Here is a 16,467-nt window from a genome sequence, read left to right as displayed (position 1 = left end):
ACTTGTATTCAATTCAAAGGCTCCATTTCAATTCATTCTCCCCATCGCTTCTTCACGTTATTCGTTAAATTTGAAGCTCAGATTTGCAGCAAGGTCTTACAGCACAATGAAGGCTATACAATATACCGCTCCTGGTGGCGTAGAGGTCATCAAATCGGTTGACTTGCCTGATCCACTGGCAAAGGAGGGTTTCGCTGTTGTCAAGAATGCATTTGCAGGCAAGCAACATTTCGACATTTTGTGAGATTTTTGAAGCTAGAACTCATTCGAGCTCTAATACTTCATTGCGAATTAGGAGTGAATTTCATCGACACTTATCAACGAACTGGACTATGTAAGTTTCCTTGCTCCATCACGACATTGAAAACTCCAATATCGATGAAGCTCGTCGCAGCTTTGCAACACACGGTCGCACACTCCTGCAGAAGAGCTCCCACTGTCTTTCAAGCTTTGAATTTCTCGTCGCTCATCACATATGGCCTGTTTTTCCTTTAGATACCGTTCCTTTGCCATATATTCCTGGGCGAGAGGCTTCCGGAACCATTGAAGCTGTCGGTCAAGGCGTTGAAGGTTTCAAGGTCGGAGATCGTGTCGTGTATATGAGTGGATCTGCTTATGCAGAAAAGACTCTTGTTCCTGGTCGTAAGTGGTTGCTTTGAGGTTCATAGGTTGTAACCTGTACGCTGACCCTATTTCATCCTAGACGCATTGGTCAAACTACCAGACAATGTCTCGTTTGAAGATGGAGTACGTTTTTCTCTTTACGTACTCTCTTTGCAATACAAAAGCTCAGAATCCTCAAATCTCCAGGTTGCTGCCATGTTGCAGGGTCTGACTGCTTTGACTCTCGTCCAACTTTGCCATGAAGTGAAGCCCGGACAGTTTGTTCTCGTTCACGCGGCAGCTGGTGGTACTGGTCGTATTGTGGTATCGATGGCAAAGCACTATGGTGCTCACGTCATTGGAACGACATCTACAAAAGCCAAGGCAGAGACTGCCAAAGCTGCGGGCTGTCATGATGTCATTCTCTACACTGAACAAGACATTGTCAGTGAGGTCATGAGGATTACTGGGGGAAAAGGAGTCCATGCTGTATTTGGTAAACTTTGAAACGCAGGCCGTTTGGAAAAGAGCGCGGAAAACGTTAAATGCATCACTGCTTACGTTGACTGACATGAATTCCATCATTTTAGATGGCGTCGGAAAGAGCACATTCGATGCGAGTTTGGCTTGTTGTGCGACGCTTGCCACGCTCATCAACTTTGGTAATGCATCTGGTGTTGTGCCTCCCGTCACGTTGTCTACGTTGACTGCCAAGGTAAAGTAATATCTCATATCACTGCTATTCAGAAAACCACTGATGTGTCCTCCCGAATTAGTCTGTTAGGTTGATGAGGCCTTCAGTTATGTCATTCACCTCCGATCCTGTCATGTATCAATCGCGTAAGAACATATTGACTCGCGTTTCGATCCACAAATTCTTGATACTCAATTGCACACTCAAATTTCTTGTAGTCTCCAAACAATTGTTTGAGTTGCTCGCTCAAGGTGTTTTTACAATTCTCATTCACAAAGCTTATCCCTTGGCTGATGCAGCAGACGCTCAGTCGGATCTTGAAGGTATAGTGGATGTGGATGGTATGCAGTCGCAGCTTCGTCGCTTATCCCTTTGCTCTCTGAACAACAAGGTCGAAAAACGGAAGGAAAGCTCTTGCTCAAATGTTAGATATGGCCCATTTCTATATTTTCGCAACATTTTAAAATCATTAAAAGATTCTTGCACTTTCTTGAGGAGATTGCAGTGTTGTTTTCTTGTGCAACAAAGGCGGTTAGCTCCAATTCTCAGCGCGAAGTCAGAGCCTCAGCGAGCAATCTGATTAATTTTACTGGTATGACCGTTGATTCATTGGTGGTTGGCCATCTTCATTATTTCCTAAGAGTTCAAGTTTCTTGCTGAAAGGTGTCTGCCACGTATGCTACCGTGCTGATTCTTGCACTGATCTATTCCTTTGAGGTTTCTTGAATATCATGACGTTGACAGTTTCATGGATCTGCTGAATCAAGAACCATTTGACACGACGACAAGGAGCCTTCTTTAATAGGGATTGGCTCTAGTTGACTGTCTTGGCGGATCATATCAACAAAGGATCCCGTTCAACACCGTTGGTATAACGATCTCTCGCTCGTTCTTCCTGTTGCGTACCTCTCGAAATGTCGAAAAGTGTTTGATGTGTGAAAATGTAAGATTGAATTTAACAGCGATGCACCCGGTGAACTTGAAATTGTAAGTTGGATTTGCTTTGAGTCGTATGTTAACAACATTTTGGAAAGATGGAAATTCACGTTTACTGGCGTTGCAGGTAGTTCTTCAACATCAAAAATTTGTGTTTGCCGAATCAAAACAAGAGACGAAACACGACAACTAGAGGCTGGGAATGGCGTCATTTGAAGATCCTAGTAACTTCATTTTGATCGTGAGTTAAAATGAAAGCTCTTGGTAGGAATGAGTGTGATCTTCAATGGTTGCAATCTGTGAAAGCTGAATTGGATGATGGTGGTTGCATCGGTCACGTTTGTAGTGATGTTGAATGTACTTTGGAATATCGGAAGTGTAAATACACGTGCTCCAATCGTTCAACAGTCGGTCGTCATAAAGAGTTTATCGAGATGTTCTGCCTGAACAAATGAACCACGAAGCTTGTAAGATCTTCTACGACGAGCTTTGGAAATGATTTAGTCAAATTCGAATTAGCAAAATCAACGTGAAAATCGCGTCCAAGCAGTCCAGCGGCTGTTCTTCAACATCTCGTTGGCAAGGAACAATCCACACCTCACAAAAACACTGGCCGTCAATAAGAGACAGATTGCGGCTTGAACATCAGAGGTCAAAGAGCTCTAGTATAGCAGGCCCAGTCTCTTTGTTAACTTCACGATTGGCTCTCCCATCCTCTTGACTTGAATCTACTTGGCAAACGGCAATAATTTCATTCGATATAAAACCATCATTACGACCAAGGATATTATAATCCATTAATCTCTAAATCCGCAACTCGAGTCAACATGTACAATCAAGGCTATAACCAGCAGCAAGGATACATGGATCCAAATATGATGAATGGAGGACAGATGAGTGGAGCCTTGGTTCCGGCCTCCATGATGGCACAACAGCCTGGAATGAATATGGGAATGGGTGGTGTTCCTGGCACTCAATTCGCTCAACAACAGCAGGTATCGTGTGCTTGTCGCAAAGAATTCTTCATTTGGGTGTTGACGATGACAAACATTCACAACAGTCTCATTAACCAATATTCCCAATATCCAGCAATATCAAATGACTGCTCCTGGACAATTGGGATTCGGTGATACCACTATGGGTGTCTCGCGATCTATGGGTATGGGAAATGTAGGCCAACCTCAAGTCGTCAATCAGCAGATCCAGTCTACGAGACATACGCGCATTATTATCCAAGGAGAAGACAAGAGTCAACAATACCAAGCTGAAATCGACAGTGTATGTGTTTGTTGTCATGTGTAGATCTAACGTTTTGGAAACTCATACTGCTGTATTAGCTCAATGCCAAATTACAATCCGCCCAACAACAATTGACTGGATCGAATGCCCAATTACGCCAAACACAACGTGAGAATCGTATACATAACGTTACAGCTGTCGAACAATCGATCTCACCTATAGGTTTGTCAAATAGAGGAAGCAAACGTGTGGAAGCAAAAGTTCATGCAACTCAACACCCAGTTGCAAAACCTCCAATCTCAATTCTCTCAAATGCAAGCTGTAGCTCAAGCCAACCAACAAGCTGCTTTGCAACTACAACAAGTCGCCAAACAACGTGATATGTTCCAAATGGAGTTGCAACGTACTCAACAGGTAGTGACTTGCATGGAATGACTCGGGATTGCTTAATACTCACGGTTCTCTATTTTCAAGGCATATCAACAAGAATCAACAATGCTCAAGCAGCAGATTCAAAACATGCAACAACAATTGCAGAGTGCTGTGAATGGCAAAGGTCAGGAAATGCAGCAATTGATGCAGCAATTCCAGAACGAGAGGATGCAAATGCAGCAAGCTCTTGAGGTTTGTAGGAATGACGATTTGGAACCATATCTGTGGGTGTGTGGTTTTGATGATTTTCGCCGCTTCTTAGGCTCGTATGCGGGAGGCACAACAATTGCAACAGGCATTTGACGAAAGCAAAGGTCAAAAGTCCCAGAATGACATGTTGCTTGAGGTAAGCATTTGTCGCTAGTCAACATTTTGTTTTTGTCTATGGTCTAAGTTCCTTCATAAAATGTAGTCTCAAGAAAAGGAAATCCAAGGACTTCAATCCACTTTGGAAGAAGTCACTCAACAGCTTATTGATGCCCAAAACGTAAGTTTGCGACCTCAACAGAATATCCGTTTATGGTGTATTGGCTTTTTTGGCTCGCGATAACTTTGATTTTACTGTATATTTCTTGAGAGGTAAACAACTCATGTGCATCCATACTAACATACGATTGATCCTTCATCAGCAACTGGCTGAGCGTGAAGCTACCAAAGCTCAAGTCTTGGATGAAACATTGGAAGGAGAGATGGAAAAAGCAGCCCGCAAGGTCGCTGAAGCTTTAGCTCGTCTAGAAGCAGTCCGTGGTGACGGTCGTAAATTCAAACCAGTCCATGCCGCCATCCTCGATATCGCAATTGCCATCGCAACTGCTATTGGTACATTGATCCGAGCTGCCACTGCTGCCCAAGACGAAGTAGTCAAGGCTGGTAAAGGAACAGGAGATCCAAAGGCCTTTTATAAACAAAATCATCAATGGACTGAAGGTCTTATATCTGCTGCCAGAGCCATTGCTACCGCTACAGATCATTTGGTGATTACTGCTGATGGTGTTGTGGGTGGTACTCGTAGAATGAATGAGCTGATTGTGGCTGGTCATGAAGTGTCTGCTTCTACCGCTCAATTGGTTGCTGCCAGTCGAGTACAAGCTACTCAATACTCCAAGACGCAAGTTCGTCTCGAGGTGTGTATCGGATTTTGATTTGAGTTTGCTCTCTTCTGAACAAAAAAACTATTGCTTACAATACCTGCATTTCTTCTTTTAGGAAGCAGCAAAGGCCGTCACTGATCACACCAAGCGTCTAGTACAAGCAGCTGAAGACGCCGCTGGTGCTGAATTAGATAATGTAGCAGACGACTTTTCGAAATTATCCATGCAACAATTCAAAGTCCAAGAAATGAATCAGCAGGTTGCCATTTTGGATTTCGAAAACAAGTTGACCAAGGCTCGTAAAACTTTGGCTGAAATGAGGAAGGCTCAATATAATCGAGAACCAGATACTCGCCCGGACGACGAATGGTGATCTGTTGGGGTGGTGTTGTATGAGGGGCGAAGGTCTGATCCTTGATTGTTGTCTTGTACTTTTTTTGATGCCAAATATAACATTTTCTGATAATAATATCAACGGAGCGTGTGTTAGCGCCGCTTACAAAAGCCGCAACAAGGTGAACCAACAGTGCGAAGACGTGAGACTGAAGTACGTGCAGAATGTGGGATTTTATGTAATATGCGAATAACTACAAATTCTCGCTCTGAAACTACTTTTAAAAACTCCTTTTTTATACGTTTTACTCGGCTCTGAGTTCTATACTGACTGAAGAGATCCTGCGCCGACCAAAGTCGCCATCCATGAATCCCAAATCAACATCAGCAGCAGCTTTGACCCACTCACACTGACATATATCACTAATACTCCATCTCTTTTCAGTTGATATCGTCAGCATCCCACGAATCAAACTCTGAGCTTCAGGACTGACATTGAATTCCTCCAATTTCTTTTCATCGTATCTACCATTTATAATACTCATTTGTAATCTAGGCAGGAACGTATCTCCAAACGGCAACTGTCCTATGAGCATGGCATACAGCACACATCCTAGCGACCAGATATCTGCCGATGGGGATCGGGGATTGGAGCCTGGTGTTGCTCGTAATTCTTCTGGTGCACAGTAATGGAGGGAGCCAGCACAGAATATCGTATCTGGCGGTCCGTTACCGGTAGCACTGGGTGCGTTAGTACTCATGGTGGGCGACGTCACTATACTATTGGTATTACTATTGTAGACATCGCTTGTTGGTGAAGTGGATGCAGTCGGCGGTATATATTCCGACAAGCCGAAATCCGTCAGGAGAGCATTCGGTGGATCGAGTGTGGCCAGCAAGATATTCTCACACTTGATGTCCCGATGTACTATATTTGCTACCTCATGCAGGTATTTCACGGCAGACAAGATTTGGGCAAACAAGGTTTGGGCTAATGGTTCAGGTAGTCGTCCTTGTTTCCGTATCAAGTCTAGTAATGAGCCGCCCTGTGCTAGTTCGGATACTATAAAGAGGGCATCGTCCGCCTCTAGAATGTCCAGCATGGCTACTATATGACGATGACGTAGTGGTCTCCAAATCCATACTTCGTGCTCAATGAGCCGAAATAAGTCTCGAGCTGGTATATCGTGTTGCTCTTTACACACTATTTTTATAGCAACCGATTTCGATGGATCGGCAATGGCGACTGCTTCGAATACTTTCGAGAAGGCTCCTGCGCCAATCACTTTGACTAGTCGATATTCGCCGACTTCGTCACCATCTTCATATACTCCAGCGACTAGAAATTTGTTGAAAAGGTCAGACCTTGCGAAGTTGGGAGACTTGAAAGTCGACAAGACGCTCAAGCAAAAAACAGGTAGAGTCATCATTTGAAAATGCTCACCCGGGGCAACTGAATTCATCCTTTCTGCAAGACCACTCAAGAAACTAACAGCTGGACTTGGTGTTATACTAGAATATGCCAGAGCACCGACAGACGACGTTCCAACAAGTGGCGTGGATCCTCCATACTGGACTGAATCTCGTTTCTTTACTTTGATTTTCAGACTAGTACCTCTCCTGAGGTCCTGTTGTGACAGTGCAGTAGATGGCGGTGATGACGTCGATCCTTCAGATGCAAGTGGTGATTGAGGCTCTGTGAGTGATGTTCGCCGTCTGCCAATAGAGTTTGATTCATCCGAGTTTGACGAATCTGATCTATCTCGTGGCGGTCTAGGAGTAGTTGCGAAAGATGATGCTATAGGTATACCAGCTCCGTTTGTAGAAAATGAGGGTTTTCTTGTCGACTTTCTAGTCATTTCATCAGACTCTGATTCTGTATGTTCGAACGCTGATGGAGCCAGTAAGCCTAATCCCAGTCTGTCTACATTATATAATTGGGCGGACTGCCATACGTCGGATGATGTTTTCTGATCATCCAAGAGTGACGGTACAGGTGGGCCTATAGCTGGCGGTTGTGATGGTGAAGCAGCTGTCGGTGGAATCGGTATTCCGCGTGCAGGTGGTCCACTTGCTTTCTGTGATAGCCCAACAGATAGTAGCGATGACACCTGTTGCTGGCTACCACGATTTAGCATGCTATTCACTCTTTTGGGAGGCGGCGTGTATGGACTCGTCGACAGTGGAATGCATGATGGGGAGGCTGGTGCAGTTGAATGATAAGGGACAGTCGCTGGAGGAGCTGATGGTGATCCAGGCACCGAGTCGCCCTGCAAGACAGGTTTCTAGTATCAAGACAGGAGAGTTAGACCTGAGGTGAGCTGACTGTGGTCAGTCTGACAACATATAGCAGCTTGGTTGTAGATAGAGAAGTGAGTTTTTGCACAGTCGTTGACTCGTCAAGTGCAAAAGTGTCGATGTGTCCATTGGCGAATGGACGTACAGGTGTATGCATGTTATCGGATTCCATGTTGATGCGAATTTAACAATTCCATTCACCTCTACACATCGTTTGATCGCAGTTCTTATACATACCTCGAATGGTTCAGCAGTAGCAGCAATATCACCCGAAGGAGTCCTTTGATGATTTAAACCCGTATTCAGGAGGTATTTATTCCGTATTCTGACAGAAGCAGGCTCTCGTCGTATATAGTCTGAAGATCGAGAAAAAGACAGGGAATTCAAGTTCAAGTACTCCAGTTCGTTGAAGGCAGTTGTGGTTTGCGAGGCATTCGAGAAATCGTCATCAGTGACATCGAGGGACTTTATTACTACGGAAGTCCTTCTTGGAGCTTCCTTTTTTGACTTTGGGCTGTCTGGATTTGATTTGTCGTACTGCTGCCAACTCATTATTGGTGATCCAAGACTAGGAATATCAGTTGTAAGTAAAGTACTAGCTAAGAGCAACAAAATGTCTGCTTACTAGCTCAGTCTCTGCGGGAACTGTTCTTTCCTCGCTTTGGCTTGGGTTGAACAAAAATTGGGAACTGAGTGGTCACGTTCACTCAAAACACGGCATTGTAAACGTAGACAGCAAACACCAGTTATAATCGATTGAATCGCGCGTAAAGACGTGTTATTCACGTAAACTCATCTGAATCTCAGAACACCATTGATTATACCGCTTTAACACGACTTATTTTATTACAACCTGCTGGTAACTTTACTACAAGCAATGAGCAGTTTTCCCTCAGTAGCACGGCCCGTAATATCGATCTGAGCTTGGGCTGCATTCGCCAGCGGATAGATCTGATGGATCAACACTGTGAATTTCTTGTGAGAGAGCAATGTAAACAGTTCATCTACCCAAGACCTTATTAGAGGCTCGTCCTCAGAGAAGGTGTTCAAAGTAGGTCGCATGAGCCTTAAAGCTTTTGGTGACAGCTTGAAGAGTTCCACAGGCGGAACGGCACCAGACGCGTTACCAAAAGAAATCACTACAGGCAAGTATAGGAATTAGCATGAAAGCGATAAAAAGGCACCTCAACTTCTAGCTTACTCGATCCAAGTCGACTGAGGCATGCTATTGATGCATCAAACGTTGACTTTCCGACTCCATCGAATACTGCAGAGACTCCCCGTTTGTTTGTGATCTTCATGACTTCACTCACAAGATCCGTTTCAGTATACAACACGACATGATGACAGCCAGCAGCTTTGGCTGTCTCTGCCTTGGCTTTAGTTGATGTCGTTCCAATAACAATTGCTCCCATATCTCGAGCCAGACTCGCAATGATTCTACCTAGAATGGAAGCATGTTAAAACCTGTTATAAAGGAAGCATAAGAGAATGTTGGGTACCTGTTCCACCAGCTGCAGCGTGAATCAATATGTACTGGCTAGGCTCGACGTGGTGGCACAGCTTCACGAGCATTATTGCCGTTAAACCTTGCAAGAAGGCAGCAACCTGAAGGTAAAGGTTTCTGAGTTCTGTAATGCTTAAAATTGAATCCCAAATGGACCAACGTACTCCATCTTCAAATGAGACATTCGGAGGAAGGTGATATACCAGCTCTAATTTATGCATTATGTAGTCACCACAGAGATGTTAATGAGCTGGAAGCGTCTCACTCACTAGCAGGCACTACGACCTTCTCAGCATAAGAAGATCCACTCATATACACGACACGGTCGCCGACTTTGAAATCGGTGACACCTTCACCAACTTTCTCAATCACGCCCGAGCCTTCACGTCCTGGAATGAATGGCATAGGAACCTGATCTGAAACGATAAAAATTGATAAAAACTCAGCAAGAGGTTCGTAGGTGAAGATATCAAAGTCGTGACGAGCTTGGCGAGGCTGAAATGATCCACGAAGAACAAGACGGGAAGAGAGGAAGGAGATCTTACATAGTCCAGATCGATGATACGTGTCAATGAAATTTACTCCTATTTTGAATGATTAAAATGGAGTCAAATGTCGCATGACAAAACATCGAGCTCCACGGAAAGTGCAATGTCAAACCTGCAAAGAAGTTGTTGACCAGCACTTGGCCGTTGCCCAGCAATGGAATCGGTACATCTACAAAGGCCAGCACTTCTGGGCCTCCAGTTCTTAGATATTGTATGGCTTTCATGACTTGCTATAAAAGTTTTGCAAAAAGCACGGTACGAGCTACGAGCTGCTAAAGCAATGTAGCAGTTGTAACGTATGCACTTTTACCCTTAATTTCAACCAAGAAACTGCAGATGGTGCTAGTCTGGTTCTTTGTCTTGATTCAAAACGATTCTAAGTGCAACTAACAGCAGGATTTACGCGTCTTGTATTTTGTTACACGTATATCGTAATCTCTTGATGTTCTGACCGTTATTGCACTGACGGGCGAACGAGTCGTCCAACGTAATCGAGTAGATCCTGAGGCCACACCAAGATCTCCCCAAGTTCGCGACCACAGAACAATATCAAACCGCAATCATTTCGAAGTCGGCATCGATATCGGCGGTCCCATTTATCCTCGTTTGGCACATAAGCCCCAAACACCAAACCTGCTGGCGAGAGTACTTTCAGCACGCCTCGATAACAATGGTGCGAAATAAAGTTGGAGGTAAGCGTACAGAGTACAGAGTTAAAAGGTTGGCGGCATATGATCTTGCATCTTTGAGCCTCCAAAAAACTAATGTTGACAGAAACACTTGACGCAGTGCCCTGAGGCCAGACCAACCTACATAAAGCGCTTTATTGAGCATGACAGTCCATGTTATTGGCATCCACACTTTGTGTGAAGAGAAAACCAAGTTTGCGTCGGTTTCACAAATCATAAGCCTTTTTGAAGGTGAAGACGCAAGTAGACGATGCTAAGCTAGCAGACACAGCTGCAACATGCGTGTCTTAAACGTCATCAGGAATCGATAGCGGCCTCGAAGGCGATGAGCTTTACCAACTGAAGTCAAAACCTAACGAGTGAAGTTTCACGGATGCAACAAGGTCTGTATTGTCCTAAGTTTTTTTTGCAGAACACGCATTATTTGGATGCAAGAGTTTACCAGACGCTCGACTGACTAAGGATTTGGTGTGGGCCGAGCTGAAGAGACTCGTTCTCCAAAATGGATTGTGCGGATGGTCGTGTGTCGTGATTGTTGGACAATAACTCGATCATCACGTTCCTGAGCTTGGCACGTACACGAGGACAGACTGGTGGGAATTTCGGTCTATGTGATGGAAAGAGGGCGTGAGGCGTGACCAACACGTGTTTGACTATGAGAAAAATCCACTGTGGACAAAGTCTCCCTGGTCTCTTTGTCGTGCAAAAAAACCTTATTCCCTATTTACCATACAGAGCCTCAAGCGTGTGGAGCGTGAGATCTTCACTCCTCTCAGCTCTTGTATGTTTGGAACTTTCGGAGAGGAAGGAAAGACATTGGTCGCTCACTAGTCTGAGAACACAGAATTGCCTAGACATCAAAATGTCAGCTTAGAAAAGAACGCGATTTCCGTCCATAGGTGTCTATTTGTTTTTATGACGAGACAAGGCTTCGTAGCTTGTCCCAATTATATGACAACACCTCCCATGCATCGGCATCACGAATAATAATTACTTTATACACAAATATAACACCCTCCCACCACAATCTAGCGTATTCCAATACCCAATGTACAACAGCATTATCCAACACTCTCCTTCCCAAGTCAGAGGCACCCATTTCCTTCAAGACAGGCACCACGTGCTTAGAATACATGGCTTGAATCATGCCCAATGCTTCTACGATGCGAGGATAGAGTGTCTGTTTGACGATAACAAACCACTTGGCAATATTATATGCCAACCACGGCACCAGTTTATATACAACAAACTGGGCAGCCTTATGCCAATATTTTCCAAGAAGGGTAAAGAGTCGGGACAGGTTCCCGTGTGCTGTATTCAGAAGCGGATACTTTTCAATCACTGCGTCCTTCATCGGATTTACAGCGTCAGTCACAGCAGAGACGAGTGCTAGACAACTCCTGCCAATGGCTGATATAGTAGATTCAGCGACTGTATCCCTCCATATACACGTTCTCAGGTCTTCTCTACAGGTCTCATCATAGCGGGAGCAAGACTGTTGACTGCATGCTACCACCACGACACAATATGTAATAAAGGCAGCCAGCAACAAGATATGGGCATATATGATATACAGACGGAACTTGGATGGAGTTGGTAGTAGTGCTGAAAGTTGGTTGATTTCAGACTCGGATTCCCGAATGACCTTGTAGATGGCATCTGCGTCGGCAGAGCGCATACGGCCTCCCTTCATTTTTCGGTCTAGCTTTGATATGAGTCCCTCATTGGAAGCTTTGAACGCCTTCAAGAGAAGAGGAAGCTCTGATTTACGCAACTAGTTTGAGCAACGATGTCAATTAGCACAACTCCTGAATGCTCTTGACAAAGTTCTATATGTGCAAATGCTCACTTTACGCCACGTCTTGCTATGAGAAGCAGCTTCTTCTCGTATAGCTTCCAAGACAAGTGTCGATTCAGCGACGTAAACCTCATAAAGGTCTTTGGCCCAAGTCGACAGTAACGGAGACCTGATTTTCACAGCTTTCTTCTTATACCTGCGACTCACTGGATTTATAGTTGCATCCAGTACCAGTAGCATAATCGCGAGTGATAGAAGCTAAGAAGGTACCAGCAGTCCGGTTAGCTGTCATACAGGGAAAACGACCAAGTGACGTCGCCAGCAATACCTCTTTTTCAATACGGGGGTCTGAATCTTCCTTCATCATTTTTAAGACAGTAGCAAAGGACAACGATGGTGAATCCAAATCAACGGCCAAATCGGAAAAGGTCATTTTCTAATCGGGAACAAACACGGCCTTGAGTTTGAGATGCAGTTCAGAAGGACGCGGATAGCGAGCCATGTACCTTAATCCTTGCGTAGTTTCCTTTCACTCTTACACTCAGGCCACGCTTATCCTTTTTATCAGAGATTGATGCTCGTAGTAACGGCTCAAGATCAGCAATCGTTATTCGAGCACCATTCTGCATTGGCTTTCGTTGAGCTTTGGCTTGCTTGCAAGCAGCACTCAAACTGCAAAGAGGTAATGTTAGCAGTATTCGATACATCACACCGTGTAGTGGGACCCTACCTGTTCAAGATGTCTTCAAGAAGGTCCAGAGCGAGAGTCTGTACAGCAAACGATGTACTGGTGACAGCTGCTCCTTCCTCTGACTTTTTTGCAGCGTCGACTCCCATCAAAGGCGAGAAAGAGGTCAGCCAGACCGGGAGACTTTTAGCAGCTTGTTTCCTCGCAGTCAAATCCAACACCCAAACACAACTGATTCCCACAGCAGGATGAATACCCATGACATGTCGATAAGCATCAGATATGGCTTTTACTGGTGAAGCGTAATAACCAGTCGGTCGGAGATGACAGATGAGTTGGATGATGATTTGACAGCCAAGGGTGACATGGCTCGAAGACTGGTTTGACAATACAGCCCTCTTTTGGCCTTCTACTAATGCCTTCACTACTGCTATGAGACACTGTGATAAGGCTTCATCGTCCTGCAGTTCTATGAACTTTTTCAGTACTTTTGCCACATCACTTGGCAGATGGTCAAACATATCTAAAGAAATGGATGTACAGTATGTATAAGAGAAAAGAAGGCATTAAAAGAAAAAATGCTGCAGTTTCACAGTACCTGGTCGGTCATCTAGAGCGAACAAACGTGACGTGAATAGAGGTAAACCAACCTTCAGCTTTGACATTTCCGTATCCAAGTGATCAGCCAATTTAAGTAATATTTCATGTGGAGGCAGTGCTTTACTGCTATGTAACAAGGATGCGAAAGCATCGCCATTCATTTGAGATAACGACTCTATACCCTTGAGAGGTTCGGACGTTTGTTGCTGGCTTCTTGCAGATGTTTTCAACGTAGACGAAGAAGACTTTTCAGGTTCCGTCAAGACTGATCGGGATGGAGTGGAAGCTGGTTTCATCTTTATAGGTTGTTTTGGCGTTGACTTTTGACGGGCATCATTTGATGCTGATTGTTCTAGCTGATTTAGAGCATCAGCATCACTATCATCTTCCGAGGACAAGGCAGAAAAGAAAGATGCTTTCGATGAATCGTTCCAGTCTACGTAGTTGATGAGATTGTCAGTATCATCAGTACAAAGAAGTCAAACCCGATGAATACCAGACGATCAGACGCACCTGTTGTTCCTTTTGATGGGGTGTCTCCATTGGTTCTTTTAGCCACAGGCTTCTTCTTTATAGTCTCCCAACTTGCCATTGCTCCTATCTATTCGGTTGTCTCAAGATGTGCCCAACGTTGTGGAAGGAGTGATTGAGACGTTTGCACGTGTTATTTTTGAGAGGTACGCGTTCCGATGCCGGAACTAGCTACAATTTAATGGAAGTCGACTATGTAATTCGTGATTGCTAAAGTATCTTCAAGAACGGCTTCACGCTGTCAACCCGAATAAAACCCACTTTTTCTGGACCCGTCCAGTGGGTAAACGTCCCATCTGGTAGAAGAGGTAATCAAACGTGTACTATTTGACTTTTATTGTGTGCTTTACTCATTCCAGCCGCTTTTAATAGAGCTCTCTAACTCACGATTTGGGTTTGTCACTGTTGATCAAACAAAATGAGGGCATTCGTGTCGACTGCTATGTACTTGGTCGTATTATGGGCTCATTCCATTGATGCAGGTGGCATGGCCTCATCGAGCGTTAATACAACCATCGCCGCACCAGGTAAGCCCATCAACCTCGCAACATCCCAGGCACCGTTAACTTAAAGCCCTAATTGTAGGCGATCTGGAGACAAAAGTTTCCTTCCTCCATCTAACCGACTTTCATTTGGACTCGTACTATCGGAAGGGTGCTAGTGTCGATGAGGATTGTCATCGCAACCATGCTCTCCTTCAGGAAGCTGATCCTCCAACCGACGATAATGTAGAAGAAGAGTCTAAAAAGAAGAGGAAGTCGTCAAAGAAGGCTAAAACACACCATAGACGAGTGGGGGCTGGGTATTACGGGACGCCGGGATCAGTCTGTGATTCTCCAACCACACTCATACGTGAAACATTCCAGTTTCTGGCAAAGTTTGCTAGCAAGAACGTACGTTTTGTTTTGTGGACTGGCGATTCTGCTAGGTAAGGTCAAGATCTCGTTCTTTTGACCACTATTTCAAACGTTTTTACTGATAAAGTTTACGAATTTCGATAAAGGCACGATCGAGACAAATTGATACCTCGTTCAGGTGCTGAAGTCTACTCGACGAATGCACAAGTAGTAAAAATGTTTCAAGGCTCGTTGAACTTGAGTGCAACGCTCGTCATCCCGAGCATAGGAAATTGGGACACGTGGCCAACATCTACTCTTGGCGCTGGCCCTAATCCCACATTAGACAAATTGTGGCAGACTTGGTTGCCTCTGTTTAAGTCTTCCAGTCCTGATGAGTATGCACACATTAAGAGCTCCTTCTTGAAGGTAATTAATTGGTTGTGTATGAGGACTTTGGAACATGGATTTTTTACTGTGCACTATCGCAACTGTTTGAAGAAAATCGTTTACTGATGCAAAATGCACGTATAGGGAGGATACTTTGTACGAGCAGTAGAAAAGGGCATCAACGCTGTCTCGTTGAATACCTTATATTGGTTTAAGGAGAACTCTGCTGTATCGGATTGCTCACCAGCGCAACCAGGCTCATTATTACCACCTTCAACGTCCAATCATCCAGGTGATAAACAGATTTTATGGCTAGATGCCGTCTTACGTGAAACTCGTGCAAAAGGAATGCACGCGGTACTTGCAGGTCACGTCCCACCTATGACCCCGGAAGCCTCATTCTATATGCCAAACTGTCTTCATCACTATACGCAAGTATCTGCTGAATTCGGTGATGTAGTATTGGCACAATACTATGGACACATAAACCGAGACACTGTAGTATTCGTAACGGCTAAGAGGCCTCTGGCGCTGTGGGGATCGCATGCTCCTACATATAATCTAGTACCAGCTACACCCATATCCGTAAAGAACTTGAATTTAAAGACCGACTATTTGATATCCGTGCTGTACACATCAAACTCTATAGTGCCAGTCAGTTTGCCGAGCTTCCGTCTTGGCACCATTAACATAATTCCACCACCTCTACCTTTACCGACCCCAACATCCCTCCTGGGTCGCTTAGTAGGTCCAATCGTAAAACCCATTATCGACTTCTTTTCACCAAAGAAACCAGCTCTTCCATCATCATACCTCTCTGATTACGCGCAGTATACCTCTGATGTAATTCGTGCAAACAAGCTACGTGGTAGAAAATCAAAACCGTTGATATCTTACAGTAAACAGTATGGTGCTAGAGACAATCTTGGACTTGATGGTGTGACGCTAGATGAATGGACTAGATGGGTTGAGAGGACGCAGAGTAGTAAACCTGGGCATGGATTCGATTTGCCCTGGAGACGTCCTAGAAAATCATTTGTAGTAAAGGAGGGTGATGAAGACGTAGAAGATCTTGAAACCGAAGAAGATGTCGTAGTAGGAGAAGAGTTAGAGGACACCATAGTAGAGGACTCTGTAGAGGATTCTTTAGATGCTACAGAACCAGCCGATTATAACGACATACCCACTGAGACTCAACAATCCATACCCAGAACGCATGACGATCATGTCACCGCGGCTAAGGCTACAGCTACC

General features: G+C 44.5%; 3 protein-coding genes across 3 annotated transcripts; 1 reads left to right on the top strand and 2 right to left on the bottom strand.

Annotated features, from left to right (window-relative positions):
• Positions 1-106: 106 nt before the first annotated feature.
• On the top strand, positions 107-5,368 carry SmJEL517_g03629 (uncharacterized protein; the record flags this gene model as incomplete). The annotated part of the gene is made up of 17 exons (XM_031169557.1): positions 107-188; positions 296-334; positions 496-642; positions 704-747; positions 811-1,099; positions 1,194-1,318; positions 1,380-1,443; positions 1,516-1,638; positions 3,017-3,228; positions 3,323-3,511; positions 3,571-3,640; positions 3,708-3,886; positions 3,947-4,096; positions 4,167-4,250; positions 4,317-4,391; positions 4,534-5,028; positions 5,111-5,368. The coding sequence occupies 17 exons, from the start codon at positions 107-109 to the stop codon at positions 5,366-5,368; spliced, it is 2,625 nt and encodes an 874-aa protein (XP_031024506.1).
• A 265-nt stretch (positions 5,369-5,633) lies between these two features.
• On the bottom strand, positions 5,634-8,178 carry SmJEL517_g03628 (uncharacterized protein; the record flags this gene model as incomplete). The annotated part of the gene is made up of 3 exons (XM_031169556.1): positions 5,634-6,667; positions 6,773-7,613; positions 7,864-8,178. 3 exons carry the CDS (start codon positions 8,176-8,178, stop codon positions 5,634-5,636), a joined length of 2,190 nt encoding a protein of 729 aa, XP_031024505.1.
• A 294-nt stretch (positions 8,179-8,472) lies between these two features.
• SmJEL517_g03627 (uncharacterized protein) lies at positions 8,473-9,905 on the bottom strand (the record flags this gene model as incomplete). The annotated part of the gene is made up of 6 exons (XM_031169555.1): positions 8,473-8,765; positions 8,828-9,070; positions 9,129-9,234; positions 9,298-9,341; positions 9,403-9,717; positions 9,794-9,905. The coding sequence occupies 6 exons, from the start codon at positions 9,903-9,905 to the stop codon at positions 8,473-8,475; spliced, it is 1,113 nt and encodes a 370-aa protein (XP_031024502.1).
• Between the last annotated feature and the right edge of the window lie 6,562 nt (positions 9,906-16,467).

The sequence above is a fragment of the Synchytrium microbalum genome (genome assembly GCF_006535985.1).
Source record: "Synchytrium microbalum strain JEL517 chromosome Unknown SmJEL517_scf0020, whole genome shotgun sequence".
Lineage (NCBI taxonomy): Eukaryota > Fungi > Chytridiomycota > Chytridiomycetes > Synchytriales > Synchytriaceae > Synchytrium > Synchytrium microbalum.
The sequence above is the reverse complement of the archived record's forward strand: the minus strand, read 5'-3'. Positions and strand labels throughout refer to the sequence as shown.